A 14,380-nucleotide genomic window follows, 5' to 3' on the forward strand; every position below is an offset into this window, starting at 1 on the left:
TCTCTCTCTCTCTCTCTCTCTGTCTCTCGGTATTTCATTGCGATTGCATCCCAAAATCACAAGCGATGCGAGTTATATGTTTTGAGTGCTGTTCGTCGCAATTTCGAGCGGATTTCTTGAAAATTATGCGATCCTCGCTACGCTGGAGATAAACTGCAATCAATTCTGAGACGTTATCTCGAGTGTAAAGCGCAAGGCAGGGAAGAAACAGAAAGGAGCAGCGATTCTTTCTTGACGAGTGCGTCTGTGAAGTTATAACCCTCACTGACTTTTTTTCTTGCATAAACGGCATCTTTTTGTTCGATTTTTGATGATTTAGTGATAGCAATCGTATTATTAGTTTAAAATTTATTTGTCTTGTTGGAAAAATGTTAATATATGTTTCATTATTTAACCCTGCTGAGCTGTCTTGATGTCTATTTGACCCAAAATATAATCTATTTTCTTATTAATATTTTATTTAAAAAATTTTTTCTCCAGTGTTTGATGACTTCTTTTAGTCTAAGATCTTTTTTCTGTGAAAATTTATATTTTTTATTTTTTGGAACTGATCATATTGACCTAATCATATTGACCTAATCATATTGACCTAAACAATGTAATTGTATAGGAAATTTAAGCAGATTACTTTAAAAGTACAATTTATTGGTACAATATTGGCCCAATATATTCCCAACAATTGACCAATGTATTCAATAAATTGCTTCTAGGGCAGCAAGATTAAGCTATTGAATTAATGTGTCACTTGAATCAAGACTAAACGTGTTGACATTTTACTAATTTAATTGACGTTTCATTAAATTTTTTAAATTAAGTTTGTAGACTAGCTTCTTAATTAGGCTAATTTTTATAGAAAATGGAGGATGAACGCTTAATTGGCAAGGACATGAAGACAGACGAGAATACTGAGGCCAAACCTAAGGAAACTCTAGGCTTAACCACTACAGTAGCTCTGGATACTCTGCATCGTGATGTTAGACGTGTCCTACAGGAGTATGAAGAGGAGCACAGGAAAAATAAGTAATATCTTGTACAACAATTGTAATTATTTAGAACAAATATGTGAATTTTTATGATGTTATGCTCATATCTTGACTATTGTTTATATTCAGGAAATATAGAGCTTGGCTGAAGGACACCCTGCATCATCGTAGCCAATATACAACGCTCTGCTGGACCTCTGCGATTGCGCTGTTGATCAATGCCATTATTCTCATCGTTGCGTTCTTTACGCTTAATGAAACATGGTAAGTTAGATGAGAATGTACATTTATATGAAATTTCGCTTGTTTTTTACTTATTCTATTTGTTACAATAGACAAGATAGGGACAATAGCAGTTTCATAAATAAGTATTGTTACAGGTATTCAACACTGCCGTATGAAGGACTGATAGTCTGTTGTTTAGTAATATTGAATTTTATCTTAGTGATATCGGATAATAAATTACGACATGAAGAAATTCCTCATAGAGTGAAAATTCTTCTTGATCAACTCAATGGTATGTATTTAAATAAGGCCGTGTCTCTGTAATATTTATTTTGTTTCAAAATTGAAATTACAAATATAGAAGGCCTAAAGCACACGATGCAAGTTTTCCTGTTGATTAGTTGCTTATGATTTAGTAAATTTTTATAATTGCACTACATAGAACATAAAATTTATAGTAATTTACTAAATCGCAATTCAACAGGAAAAAACGGTGCTTAACATGAATTGCAGTTTCTATGTAAATCTTATATAATTATTTTTGACCAATATTTGCCTATATATAAGTATGCCATTTAAAACTGCTTTACTTTAATTTTGCTTTCTTAACATATTTTTTTTGTTATTTGCATTTCAATAAAATTACCATTATTATTATTAAATTTTGCAATGGTAATGTTATATAAGTGTTTCAAAATTGCAGTTGCACGTTCCACATGTCAATGGAAGTCCAAGAACTACCCACATTTGTGCAGTCCGCAATCCCCTTGCTTGACCTTGCAGTGGACGTATCGTGACGGTGAAGTAGTCAACTTGCCGTGGGCCTTATTAGTGGCCGGTGATATAATCGTGATGAAGCCAGGCCAGCAAGCACCTGGATATTGCGTGCCGTACGACGTACGTGACTTGAATTCTTTCCATCGTATATCTCGCAGATGTTCAGTCTTCAAGATATCAAAGTTAAACAGAGATTTTGCTAAAACAATCAGACTGTTTAGAATCAGACTTCTTGTAGCTAATCGAACTTCAACGCAGATTTCTAGATGTTCACTCTTCAGACATCAAAGTTGTACAGAGATTTTACTGATATAATTAATCAAACTGTTCAGGAACAAATTTCTTGTAGCTGATTGAACTTTCAGGATCCAGAAGCGCCTGTTTTGCACGCAAGAGAGACTTACAGTGCTCAGGTACACAGCGCGAACGAAATCTTCTCCATGCCACAGTCCCGCGTACCTCTAAAGAGTAAGATCTACAAACTTCAGGAAACGCCGTACTTGGTGAATCTGCGAATGGCACTCGATCAAGCTCTCGATCGACCAGTAACTTATTACAATCGCAAGCGTCACTTGCTAATGATCTGCTGCATTGAGCATTTGACCTATCCGATACTCGTGATTGTTATCCTTGTGATCAATCTGCTCCGTTACCTATATCTGACAGACTACTTTGGCATTGGTCACTGGAGTGAGATGTTTCTGTTGCAACCGATCGCTGTGAGTCTTCCATTGTTACCGTTGGTGTTTCCCGCCTGTTGGATATTCCTCAATTGCTTCGGCATGGCCCGCTTCAAAGCGCTGTTCAAGCTTTATCTGTCCGCAAAAAAGCTCCAGGTCAGTATTGATTTAGAAATTAATTATTTATAAATTAAAACATTAACATAATTATAGCTCTACATGAAGAAATTAGTGTTTTATATATTTATAGAATATCTTTTTTTATGTCTTTTCTTATGACTAAGAATAAATGAAATTAGCCGGTATTCATAGTTTTTATAGTTAAGAATATCTTTTGTAGTATAATTTTAAAATATCGTGAACCAATTAGAGAATATTTTAAGACTGTTTGAGATGGTCTTGAGATTAAGAATAGACTATGAATATTATTTGTTAAGCGTACCTGCGAATTGATGCATTATATTCAAAATTATATAACTACGATGAATTTTATAATTATATATTATTCATAGAAACAAAAATTCTTTCTTAATTTTTAAAATTTAATTTAAAAAATAAGGATTTAGGTATGTATGTAACATAATATACAATACATTTATAGAGATTTTTATAATTTTTATGAATTAAAAATTATTATTAATTACAAAATGTTACACACTGATTTATAATTTTTATAAATCTAGTTTGTAGATCCTTTTGAAGACGCAGAAATCAATGGTCCCAATCATCCGGACGTAGTGTACAACTGGCTGGAACTTAAAGAATATTTCTTCGATATTCTTTTTGGCAACGAGCACATGATGTCGCGATCGGCGAGCATTCTGCACGTTCTGGGCTCTGTAACCGTGAGTATCGTAGCACAAATTGATTATAAACTGAATAATCAAGAAATAATGATTATCAATATATTTTTATAGGCGCTGTGCTGCGTAGATAAGAAGGGAATTCTCTCATGGCCTAATCCCACGGCGGAGAAAGTATTTTTCCTACGTAACGCCAATATTTTGTCGCCGAGCTCGAGGTAGTCATCTTATAGTCGCGGACCCAGTTGGGGATATAAGAATCCGAGTATCTAAAAATCCAAGAATTTGTGAATTTGCCCCCTGAGATGAAGGAATTTAACGTAACTTAAATTTGTGAAATCATTCGGTGGAATCGTATCGACGCGATTACAGTCCCGTTTATTTTACAGTACCGGCAGCGTGGACAAGACGATTGAGAAGAACCAGGAGTCCGAGGAGACTAAGGTGAATTCCAACAGAACGTCTTACGTACAGCATGGTAAGGAAGGATGGGAGACAACGAAAGCCGAGTGCGCAACGTAACATCCGATGCTTCGCAGATATGTCGCACTCCACCGCCGAGGTCCTGGATCTCACCCACGATCATGCCCTGCCGTTTCGACTGCAGTTCGACGACCACTCGTGGCGGCAACATCTGAACTCGCTGAAACCGCTCGGCCTGGCGATCCTCCTCAACACGTGCAACATGGACACGCAGGAACACTACACGCAATTCTGTTGTCACGTCACTTGCGAGGCTCTCTACAATGAGAACTTGGTCCCAGTAACAAACAGACGGTACGTTATTCTTTATCTTTTTTTTTCTTTCTTATAGGATTTATGATTTCTTAGGAGTTGCGATTTCTCTGCAAAATCTATTATTGAAAATGAAATGTATGCAACAGATGTCTGTGCGAACTGGCGAAGCAGATCGGTTTCCAGGATCAAGCGCAGAAAATTTTCCAACTGGAACAGCAACTATGTACATTTAGACATGTAGTGAGTATTGATAATTCTTTGCATGTAAAACTTTAGGAAAATACTTTTTTTTAATCAATTTTTTTAATCACCCTTTATCTGCAATCTGGTTTTTTTTTGGAACAGACGAAATTTAACTGTTAAATTTCCTTTTCATTTTTGCTCAAATTTCGATTTAAAGATTTTAACATTTGAATTAAAAAATTATTTGGCGATGTAAAAAATATTGAGAGTGATCTTGAATTTTTTTTCATCATTTTTTAAAAGCTTGTGGAACAGCAAAAAGCTTGGCCTGGACAAAAACAATCCAGATTTGTAAACGGAGAAAGTAAAAATATTTGCAAGGAGAGTTAATTCATAATAAGATTACTTTTTGCTAAAATTCTGGTAATTGATCGCAAGTTTTAGCAATCACTTAAATTGTTGAACTGAAGTTTGAATAATTCCCTATAAATCAGTTTTTGTCAAATTGTTTCTTAGAAGAGTCATCATTCTAAAAAGATATTATTTGGAGTGGAATAATTTATATTACAAAAAAGTGACACACAATCGATTAGAAAAGCAAACTAAAACGATTTGTTTGACAGCAACCAGAGATGGTCAGGCGGGACATAAAGTTCGCGCGTTCATTGAGCATCGCGACAAAGCTGAAATTCCCGTTTCCTCATATGGTCGCCGTAGTCGTGAAAGAGCGCAGCGGTGGTGGTCTACAGTTGTTGACGCAAGGAACGGCTGACATAATTCTGGACTCGTGCATCGAGTACTGGGATGGCCACGATCTCTGCCCTTTTTCCGCATCAGACAGGTATATCGTTTCGATTCTATTAATCTCTTAAATGGAAACTGATTGTGTATTTTAAAGAAGTAAGAGAAAATTACAAAAATTCATAGATATTGATCAATGAATTTAAATCATAAATGTTATAAATATTAATTATAAAAATCAATGTGCTCATTTTTATAATTTTCAAGGCACAATCTATTTTCTAAATTATTCTATTATACAAGAATTTTTAAAACGTTTGATGCATAAAGATCAATTGTTATGTATTAGTCTTGATGATTTCTCCTTTTGCAGGAAAAAGGTGCAAGACTTCTACCAGAGGACGAGCTTAACCTCGTATTGCACCGCATTCGCTTATCGACCGCTGACGCGCGCCATCAGCGACAACATGTCTGAGATATATCTGGAGCTACCGGCGGATAGCAAACACTTGTACACACCTCACAGGAGTCCGACTCCTTTACCGTGGGACTTCAGAAACGTTCTCGATCCCAGAGTACGAGGAATACTGGGACAATTTCATTCGACAGGTTAACGTAGTTACTAATTTAATGAATGTGTTATTGTAATTTTGATTTTTTTTAATATTATCTCAATAAGCAGAACGAGCCAAATATATATATTAACTTCCTGCTTTCTTATTTTTAATTTGAACTTTTTGATGTTATATAATAATTTTTTAAATATCTTTCTCATTTAATCTAGATATATTTTATATTATTTTAATTTCTTGATTAATTTGTTTTTAATTCGTAAATATTTCAATTGTAATAAAAACAAGGTTTTCTTTTCAGATTCCTTACTGTGTAACGAAAATAAGGATGACGACGTGAACGATATTGAAAGCTGCTTCGAGGTGCAGTGCAATCAGGTCTTCATCGGAATGGTTACCATGCAATATCAGGCACAAACCGACATGGTGCGATATATTATTACAGTCAATGGTTAATAATTTGTACTGTGAACTCAATAAATTAATATATATATATACATATATTATGACTACAGGTACAATTGATTGAACAATTGGATAGAGCATGCATAAGGTTTGTACACTTCAGCAAGGAGAACGAACTGCGCTCGCGTGTTTTCTCAGAGAAAATGGGCTTGGAGAGCGGCTGGAATTGTCACATCTCGTTACTCAGCGAGGGGGCTAGGTATCGTTTATCATCGAGATGCGATGACATCGCTGTTTTTTTCTCAATGTCTCTTGAATTTCTTATGGGGCATATCCGCGACTTACCGTCAGTGTCTCTAATCCAACTCTCTAAAACTTTTACAAGTGAATCTCACTTTGAAGAGTGAAATCTCACTCTTAAAGATTGGAAATTGAGCCACTCTTTTTTTAAGACTGGCTCAATTTTCACTCTTTAGAATCAGATTTTACTCTAAAAATTTAGAAAGAATGTCCTCTCATCTCTTAATTTTTAGACAAAATTTCTTTTACAAGAAGGGAGAAGAAAGAAAAGATTTTTAAAATGAGAAAAAATATATTTAAGAGAGGCGTTTCCAATTGAAAGAGATAATTGTAGGATCAGAGGAGAGAGAGACACGCATGTGGGAAAATTGTATGCGTATGATGAAATAAATCTCTTATTCTCGTTAGAGCGAGCTGCCGTGAGGCTCGAATGTAAAATATATCCATGTATTGCAGGAGACAGCAATGGCTGGAGAGATATCCGCATATGCCCCCGTCGTATATGTTTGTCTATACGTTTTTTTCTTACTTTTGTAATTGTTAATATTGCATGTTCATCGTTGCTACGCAGGATATCTCGAGAAAAAATATTACAAAATCCAATTTGTATCAGGGTTGGTAAAAAACATGTTTCAAAACGTGTTTTAAACATGCTTAATTGATGTTTTAAATATGTTTTTTTATAGTACTGTTTAAAGCATATTTGAAGTATTAAAAACATATTTAAGAAAAAACACAATACGTTTTATTCTTAAAAAAAAACTTAGTCTTTACCAACCCTGGTTTGTACACATACTTGATTTGAATACAGATTAACTCAAATGTTTATTTTTTATATCATATGAAAATATATCTATTTAAAAAAAACTTTATATATTTAGATATATGAAAATACCAACAAAAGTAATTAACATATTTAAGAAAGTATGCATAAATAGATCAAATGATCTTTAGAAATTCTGAAAATTGAGGGTTGAATTAAATTTAAGATTGATCCTCAAACATTTCTCCGAGACATCCTGCAGTATCACTAATTTTGAAGATGTTGCGATCATTTTGGCTGCAGTGTCTTAATACCTAACATATATAACTAATATCTCTTTTTTTATTCAGGACATTGAGTCGCACAATAACAGTAATTTTATTTTATTTTTACTTTGTGTCTCTACTGCTTTATAACCATTTTTTTAATGATACATTCCTTAACTAATGTGGAGCAATTTATTACAATTGCAAGTTGACGCCCATTAAGAATTTTCATTATGCAAATACACGATTACTCGCGCGAAGATTACACAATTATATGTACTGTAATTAACACACACATGACAATATTAGGTCCGAGAGTCCAGTGGGTTGGTGGGTGAGCCAGGCAGCAGCCATGTCCTCACCCACTCCCTCACCCACGGCCCAATCTCATCAGCCTAATTACTCCTGCATGGACGAGGCCAGCCACTTGCTTAATCGTGTCTTACCTCGGTACGTTACACCGATTACATGCAGAAATAGCTCACTATACGAGTATACGCTGTACAATATGAAATCAGATTTCTGCTTTGCTTCAAAGAAAGAAAAAAGATATTGCAATATAGTTGCAAGTAACTACAGAATGCACGAGATCTAATCTAATGGAAATCTAATAGAAGATTACAAACATTCGGATAATGAGAAATGAATTTGAAAAAATGAAGCATTAATTGAAATATCATGAAAAGACACAAATATTTAAAATCTCATACGTTCTATAGTTAATCGATCGCAAAAACATGCGCAGCATGACGAGAGAATTTTCATTTATTTGTTATGAAAGCTTTGTCGTGTTCGAAAGAATGAATTAACATATTCTCTTGGCTTCTTAGCATTAATGTGCTTCTTACTACCCACCGTTATGACTAGCGAAGTGTCGAGCGATTAGGGAATATCAATTAAGAAAGAATAATTCTCATTTTAGCACCAATCTGAACAATAGCCGAGCGATGAGCATGTCGGCGCCAAGCGCTATCAACACGGACTTCTCGACAGTGAAATTCGACGATGAAACAACCGAGTGGAACAATACAGGAACGTCGCAGGTCAAGAGCACGATGAGCCACAGGTTGCTGTTGATATCTCTAAAGCAGAATAAAAAACAATTTCTAAAACATACTCGATGCTACTTAAGATTTCATGATGCTACAGAGATAACAAACTGTCGAGCAGGGAGCAGGACATGGTGAGAAGCGAGGACAGCGTCCTGGTGCAGAGCGTCGATTTGGGATCAGGCCAGGAGGCTTGGAGATCCTTGAGCTGCCTCACCGACAGCACCGAACAAAGTGCGCCGGTCAACTTCGATCTATCGAACAGAGTAAGATCTTCTCTTGGGTTAAATCTAATAAACATTTATAATAAAACACAACATAAGGATAAATTAAATAGATAGATTAAATTTTGGCTGTTTGTTTATCAAGAGGAAACATCGGAAATGTCGAAAAAATGATTACCATAAATCTAAAAGTTGTTTAGTAAGATATTCCAGGAATTAATCAACAAAACTATATTGTTCGATATATAATTTGTAATCTTCGAATTTTCGAAATAGCCTCTTTTACTTATTCTGCGTATACAGGCTAAACTGCCGAGGGGCATAGACAAGATACGTCCGCACATCGAGCTGATAGACAATGTTCCTTTACTCGTGTCCCTGTTCACCGACTGCAACACCACAGTAACCCGCGAGATGTTGCATATAATGCAGGATTATGGCGAGGTGGTGTGTGTGCTTGGTTCCTCTGCCAACGCCGAGAACATGCCCATCTTCATGCAGGCTGACGCAGGGTAATTTATAATAATTATGATTTCACCGATTCAATCGATTACAACAGGGTTGCCATAAACCTGGAAAACTCAGAAAAATTGAAATTGGTCATGGAAACCAGGAAAAGTTAGAGGAAAATGTAAAAAAATCTGAAATTTCGAAATTTGCTCATAATTTCTTAAAACTGCTCCTATTTCAAATAATTGTTATAATTTTTTAAATATTATATCTGACGTTTATAGTCAAATACGTTCAAAACTTGTGCACTTTAAATGATTTTAATAAAATAATTAAAATTTATATTTTATTCAATATTTTTATTTAATCCCTTTTTTTGTCATAACTGCTTCTTTTTTCCAAAACTAATTTTTTGCTGGCTTGAATTTGCACCCAAAATTGTACTACGCTACTAAGCTTTGTTGTTTTTAATAATATAAACTAGCTTTCCCTACAATCCTTGAGTCTAAATGCTAAAATTTACATATTTTATATTATTATTTGCAAAATTATATAATGCAAAATTTTTTATTTTCATCTGGAAAACCTGGAAAAATTAGGGGATTTTAAAATTCATTTTCTGTGGCAATCCTGTACAAGGATTCAGATATTTCATTCAGATTTTCAGGCATTCCTAAAAAATTTTGAACAGGTGGTCAATCGCATAACTTTTTCTTTAAGGCGGAAATGTGAAGTCAGAATTTTTTGTATGAATGTGTTTATGTTTTCAATCATAGCAGGTTTTAACTGAAAATGCTAACTATCAGCTCAAAAGTGAACCAAAACATGTAAGCGCGTTTTAATGAATAAAAAAGTTTCACACTTCATAGATATATTATTTGCGCGATATATTAATGCGAAAGTGATGTCTCTAATTGAAGTTTTCTAAAGGTTGTAAATCGATTGTAGAGTGGCGGTGGAGCCCTTGTATCCTCAGGTATGTCAGAAGGTACCAGTATTGGTATCCCCCACGGAGAGTCAAGGAATTTCTCCCGTTGATCTGAGTAGAGCGCTAAACTCTGTCACGTGTTCACTGAGTGTAAAACGCGAGGATCCTGTAGCAATTTTTCATCTCATTATGGAGGTACGTTATGGAGATTCCAAAAAATTAAATGAGAAGATACTGAAGCATGACAAACAATAATAAATTGTTTCTTGTATGCACGCAGGCTCGTCATTACATGAAGAATCTATGGAATTGTATACAATTTTGGCTGTGCTGTGTAGTTACGCTCTCATTTGTACAAATGCTATCGGCGTTTCTACTGCTGCCGCCGCTATTCTCCATCGATCAAATACTCTGGCTGTGTTGCTTGATAATTCCCGTACTATCGACATCCATGATCACCACGCCAATAGACTCGACGATAATGCAACGCGCGACTGGGAAAAATCAATGCGTGGTCAATGGAGAGGTGAGAAGAGCCTAGGATAAGTGTATGATATTGGTGATCTTTTTGAAACTCGCGTGTTTTATATGGTTCAAACCATACAAATCCAAATTATAAAGAAGGAAAATGCTATGTTTTACTCTATTTTTATTATTCATTTATGTTAAAATTTTATACTAGTATTTAATTTTGATATATAATTTAAACGTATAAAGTGCGAATTTGAGAAAAAAGTTGGAGTAAATCCGTGATCAGAGATTAAATTTGAGATTAAATTGGAATTTAATCAATCAAAGCAAAATTTATTAAACATAAGATTGATTTTCTTTTTTTTGATTAAATTCTAATCCAATCTCAATCTCTGTTTCTAATTTGATCACAACTTAAAAAGTTTTGTGGAAACACTGATTTATAGTTTACACTGACATATAGTTTACAAATTTTGAATAATTTCACAATGCAAGAAAAAAAAACAACTTTATTTAAAACATTATATATATATATATATTTTGATGTTTTACATTCAAATTTGCCATCAAAAAAATTTCATCAGATTAAATTTTTAACATATAGGCTGATATCCTCGAGTTTGTTCTTAATCTCAAATACATTTCAAGCAATGTCTTAAGATGCTAATACGGCTCTCTGATGGTCATTTGGTTCATGACATCTCAAGCACTCGCTTAAAACCATGTCGAATCTTGAGCAACATCTATGAATTCCGTCCATAGTATGTCAATTTTTTAAATATAATTTTTTTTTTTTTTTTTTCAAATAATTTAGATGGTGATGAACAAGGCGAATGTTTTCACCAGGATTAGATTTCAATAATAATTGAAAAATATTAGGGATATTGATTCAAAATCATACAAAAATTAAATGTTCAATTCTTCTGATTTTTTTCTAATTTCAATAAAACTAAATATCTCAAAAAAAAGTGTAAAAATCCAATTTGTCTTTTTTCATCTGATAGAAATATTTCGGTAGATTCGGGCTCAGCATCGAAAATTATTATCCTAGAAACAGTCTTCAATGGCTCTTGCATAAAATCTTGTAAATTAATGTTTATTTATCAATATTAATTCAAATTTTGAGAACAGAGATGACACTGAGAAATACATTGTAGGTCACGCTATTCGTGTTATGGTGCTACGGCAGCAAGTTCTTGCCAACGGTGATCACAGTGATTCTCTCGCAGTGCATCTCGTTCCTGACGCTTTGTCCCGTCTACGTACCACAGAATTCCAAGTGCCTGTACATATATCCAGACCCGCGGGACCAGATTTGGGGCGGCTGGGGTAACAAGCCGATTGTCGTTCTGGTCGTACAGCATTTCGCTCTCACACTTATAGTCCTGCACTTTGGTAATTATGCACCAACGATATTTTTATCTCCTTATTAATATATTGGCATATTGCCAAAAAGTTTAATCTAGTTTATCAAATCTTTTATTTTATAGAAAATAACTCAATTTTAATTTTTTAATTTCTATTAATCGAAACAGTTTTTTTCTGTCTTCAAGTTCAGTTTTATTTTATATTTTTCCAAAATTTTACAATTCTTCAAAAAGTTATGCATTATTAATTTTTTAAAATCAGGATTTAACTGAAATGGCAAATATTTTACATTAATACGCTTACATACACTTGTTGACATATCACTTATTAACATTATATCATACACTTATTAACTTCATCATCATACATTCTGACATATGCGAACAATATTTAAAAATTCATTAATATCTATTTTTTCTTTCAGTTACGATATCTGTTAGCTTTGTGCACAGGGAAAATTCAATATGGAAGAAAAATCCTATGAGTAATTGCACCTGGTTTCTTGGTGTATTTATTGTGTAAGTAAAAATTCTAATTCACAGTTTGCTTAAAAAAATTGGTCCTTTTAGAAAAAATCTTTAGATTATAGATTAAATTCTAAAATACACCTATCATTATTGTTGTAGATTGTGTGTGCAAGCGATGTTCTCTGGTCTAGTGTTCCGCAAGTTTTGGCGAGAAGAGAGCAAGAAGATCGAAAATTTCCCGATGCACGTGCCATTATTCTTTCTATTCTCTGTTCCGCTGACGTTCGTAATTAACGAGTTGATCAAGTGGCAAGAGATCAAGTAAGTCAGTTTCCTTTAGCATGCCTTTAGTCATTGATGCATTCACTGCAATTTTTCTTCGAAATTAATTAATATTCATATTCCTTTTTTTTTCAGAGTGAACGTGAGATATCAGAAAAGGGCACGTTTAGAATTTGGCACAAAGCTAGGAATGAATTCGCCATTTTAATTTGCAGCATCAATTTGACGTCTTCGAAATATCAAATGCGTTTTAAAAGATATACGGGTATATCGTTAAATGTATATATTATCAGCATGTATTTTATCGAAAGTACTGTTATTGTGATTTAGTTACTGCAGACTCGAGAAATCCAAAGGGCTCAAGAATCTTTAAGAGCTTCATATACTTACAACGCTGTGTCAAATATTGCCAAATTCGATTAGACTTGAACAAAGCACCGATATTTTTCTATAGCGATGTGTATTTATATTTTGCGACGTCGATCATTGCGAGCTTAAATGAGCACCATGGACGAGTTTTCTATCTCGTTTTATCGAACCGCTCCGATTAAAGCAGTTTCTTTTCGATAAATTTTTTACGGGAAGCCGCAAAGCATCGTTGGAGCACATTATTTCTCTCGCTCTTGATTCTGTCATTATTCAAGATGTCCCACATAGGTATTGCTTTAGGTTTCATTTATTTAAAAAAAAAAAAGAGATGATTATTTTAATAGTTTAAAAATTATATATATAGAAAAATGTTTCGAGTTTTTCTAATATCCATAATAATGCGAGCGTGCCTGGGAAGTTTAGACATCTTGCATTTGACGATCTTATCATTAGTATTATGTAAAGTACTTACACATAAATATGTTCCTACTGATAATTTTGGCATCCTCGTTGACGTTCGATTTCGCCCGAGCTCGTTGTAGAATCGCATAGTTGAGAAATTGAGCGTTTTTAGCGTTTGAACGCAACGGTAGTTATTTATTTGTCGTGATAACAGATTAGTGAGGACTTTAGCGAATTAAATGTAACTCTGCGAGCTGATTATTAGATAGCGACGTCGAACTAAATTCGAGTTGTAGCAGTGACAGTCTCGCTGGTACGAGACAATGCTCTGGTTGTGTGAGACTGCTCGGTCACATCTGCATAGATTTCTAGATTTCCAACCGATAAAATGGAATATGATCATAATCGCGATTTTCAGAACGGCCGAGCTTCCACAATTAACCGAACTCCCGCAAACTTAATTTCTTCCTTTGCACTGCTTTTGCATTATTTGATTTTATTAATAATACTTTATATATAAACATGCACGCGCCTTATATGCATACACCTTTCATTTTTTACTCCTTTTCTTTACTTTAAATTGACGCAATTTTCATTCGTTGTGCAAAGTATGAGTGGAGATTATAAAGGGAAATTATTAAAGATTGTTGTTAGCTCTAATAAGCGTACACAAATTTAGTAAAAAAAATTCACTTTTTTTTATATTTTCGGAAAATATGATGTTTATGAATGTTTTCTTAATATAGCAAATTACAAATTTTCAAATAAGCACTTCTTGTTTAAATCTTACATTAGAAATCCATTTTTTCTTACCTTTTATTACGTGATGATTGAAGCAAATGAATCCGATTCTTTGTGTTATACACAAGTTGAAGGTTTGATTATAGTCTTTGTTAAACAATATTCCACATTAGCAAATTTATTTTACTAATAA

At 34.0% G+C, this 14,380-nt stretch overlaps 1 protein-coding gene across 2 annotated transcripts; it reads left to right on the plus strand.

Annotated features, from left to right (window-relative positions):
• Nucleotides 1–34: 34 nt before the first annotated feature.
• Nucleotides 35–13,329, plus strand: LOC108748118 (transmembrane protein 94). 2 transcript variants are annotated; one of them, XM_018486130.1, is made up of 25 exons: nt 35–238; nt 854–1,020; nt 1,113–1,247; nt 1,364–1,500; nt 1,912–2,105; nt 2,351–2,821; nt 3,349–3,510; nt 3,583–3,686; nt 3,858–3,946; nt 4,008–4,245; nt 4,353–4,446; nt 5,013–5,230; nt 5,504–5,739; nt 6,004–6,128; nt 6,218–6,366; nt 7,746–7,886; nt 8,359–8,502; nt 8,586–8,751; nt 9,013–9,221; nt 10,108–10,282; nt 10,368–10,613; nt 11,716–11,953; nt 12,351–12,444; nt 12,553–12,714; nt 12,811–13,329. In XM_018486130.1, the coding sequence occupies exons 2-25, from the start codon at nt 857–859 to the stop codon at nt 12,881–12,883; spliced, it is 4,164 nt and encodes a 1,387-aa protein (XP_018341632.1). In that variant the 5' UTR covers nt 35–238; nt 854–856; the 3' UTR covers nt 12,884–13,329. The 2 variants fall into 2 exon arrangements, with proteins under 2 accessions (XP_018341632.1, XP_018341633.1); XM_018486131.1 differs by lacking the exon at nt 7,746–7,886.
• Nucleotides 13,330–14,380: the final 1,051 nt, after the last annotated feature.

The sequence above is a fragment of the Trachymyrmex septentrionalis genome, unplaced genomic scaffold, assembly GCF_001594115.1.
Source record: "Trachymyrmex septentrionalis isolate Tsep2-gDNA-1 unplaced genomic scaffold, Tsep1.0 scaffold210, whole genome shotgun sequence".
In the NCBI taxonomy this organism is placed as follows: domain Eukaryota; kingdom Metazoa; phylum Arthropoda; class Insecta; order Hymenoptera; family Formicidae; genus Trachymyrmex; species Trachymyrmex septentrionalis.

Coding starts and splice junctions, on each gene's coding strand:
- LOC108748118 (XM_018486130.1), top strand. CDS start 857: ATGGAGGATGAACGCTTAATTGGCAAGGACATGAAGACAGACGAGAAT. Junction 2,106..2,350: donor GATATTGCGTGCCGTACGAC/GTACGTGACTTG, acceptor TTGAACTTTCAG/GATCCAGAAGCGCCTGTTTT. Junction 8,503..8,585: donor AAGAGCACGATGAGCCACAG/GTTGCTGTTGAT, acceptor ATGATGCTACAG/AGATAACAAACTGTCGAGCA.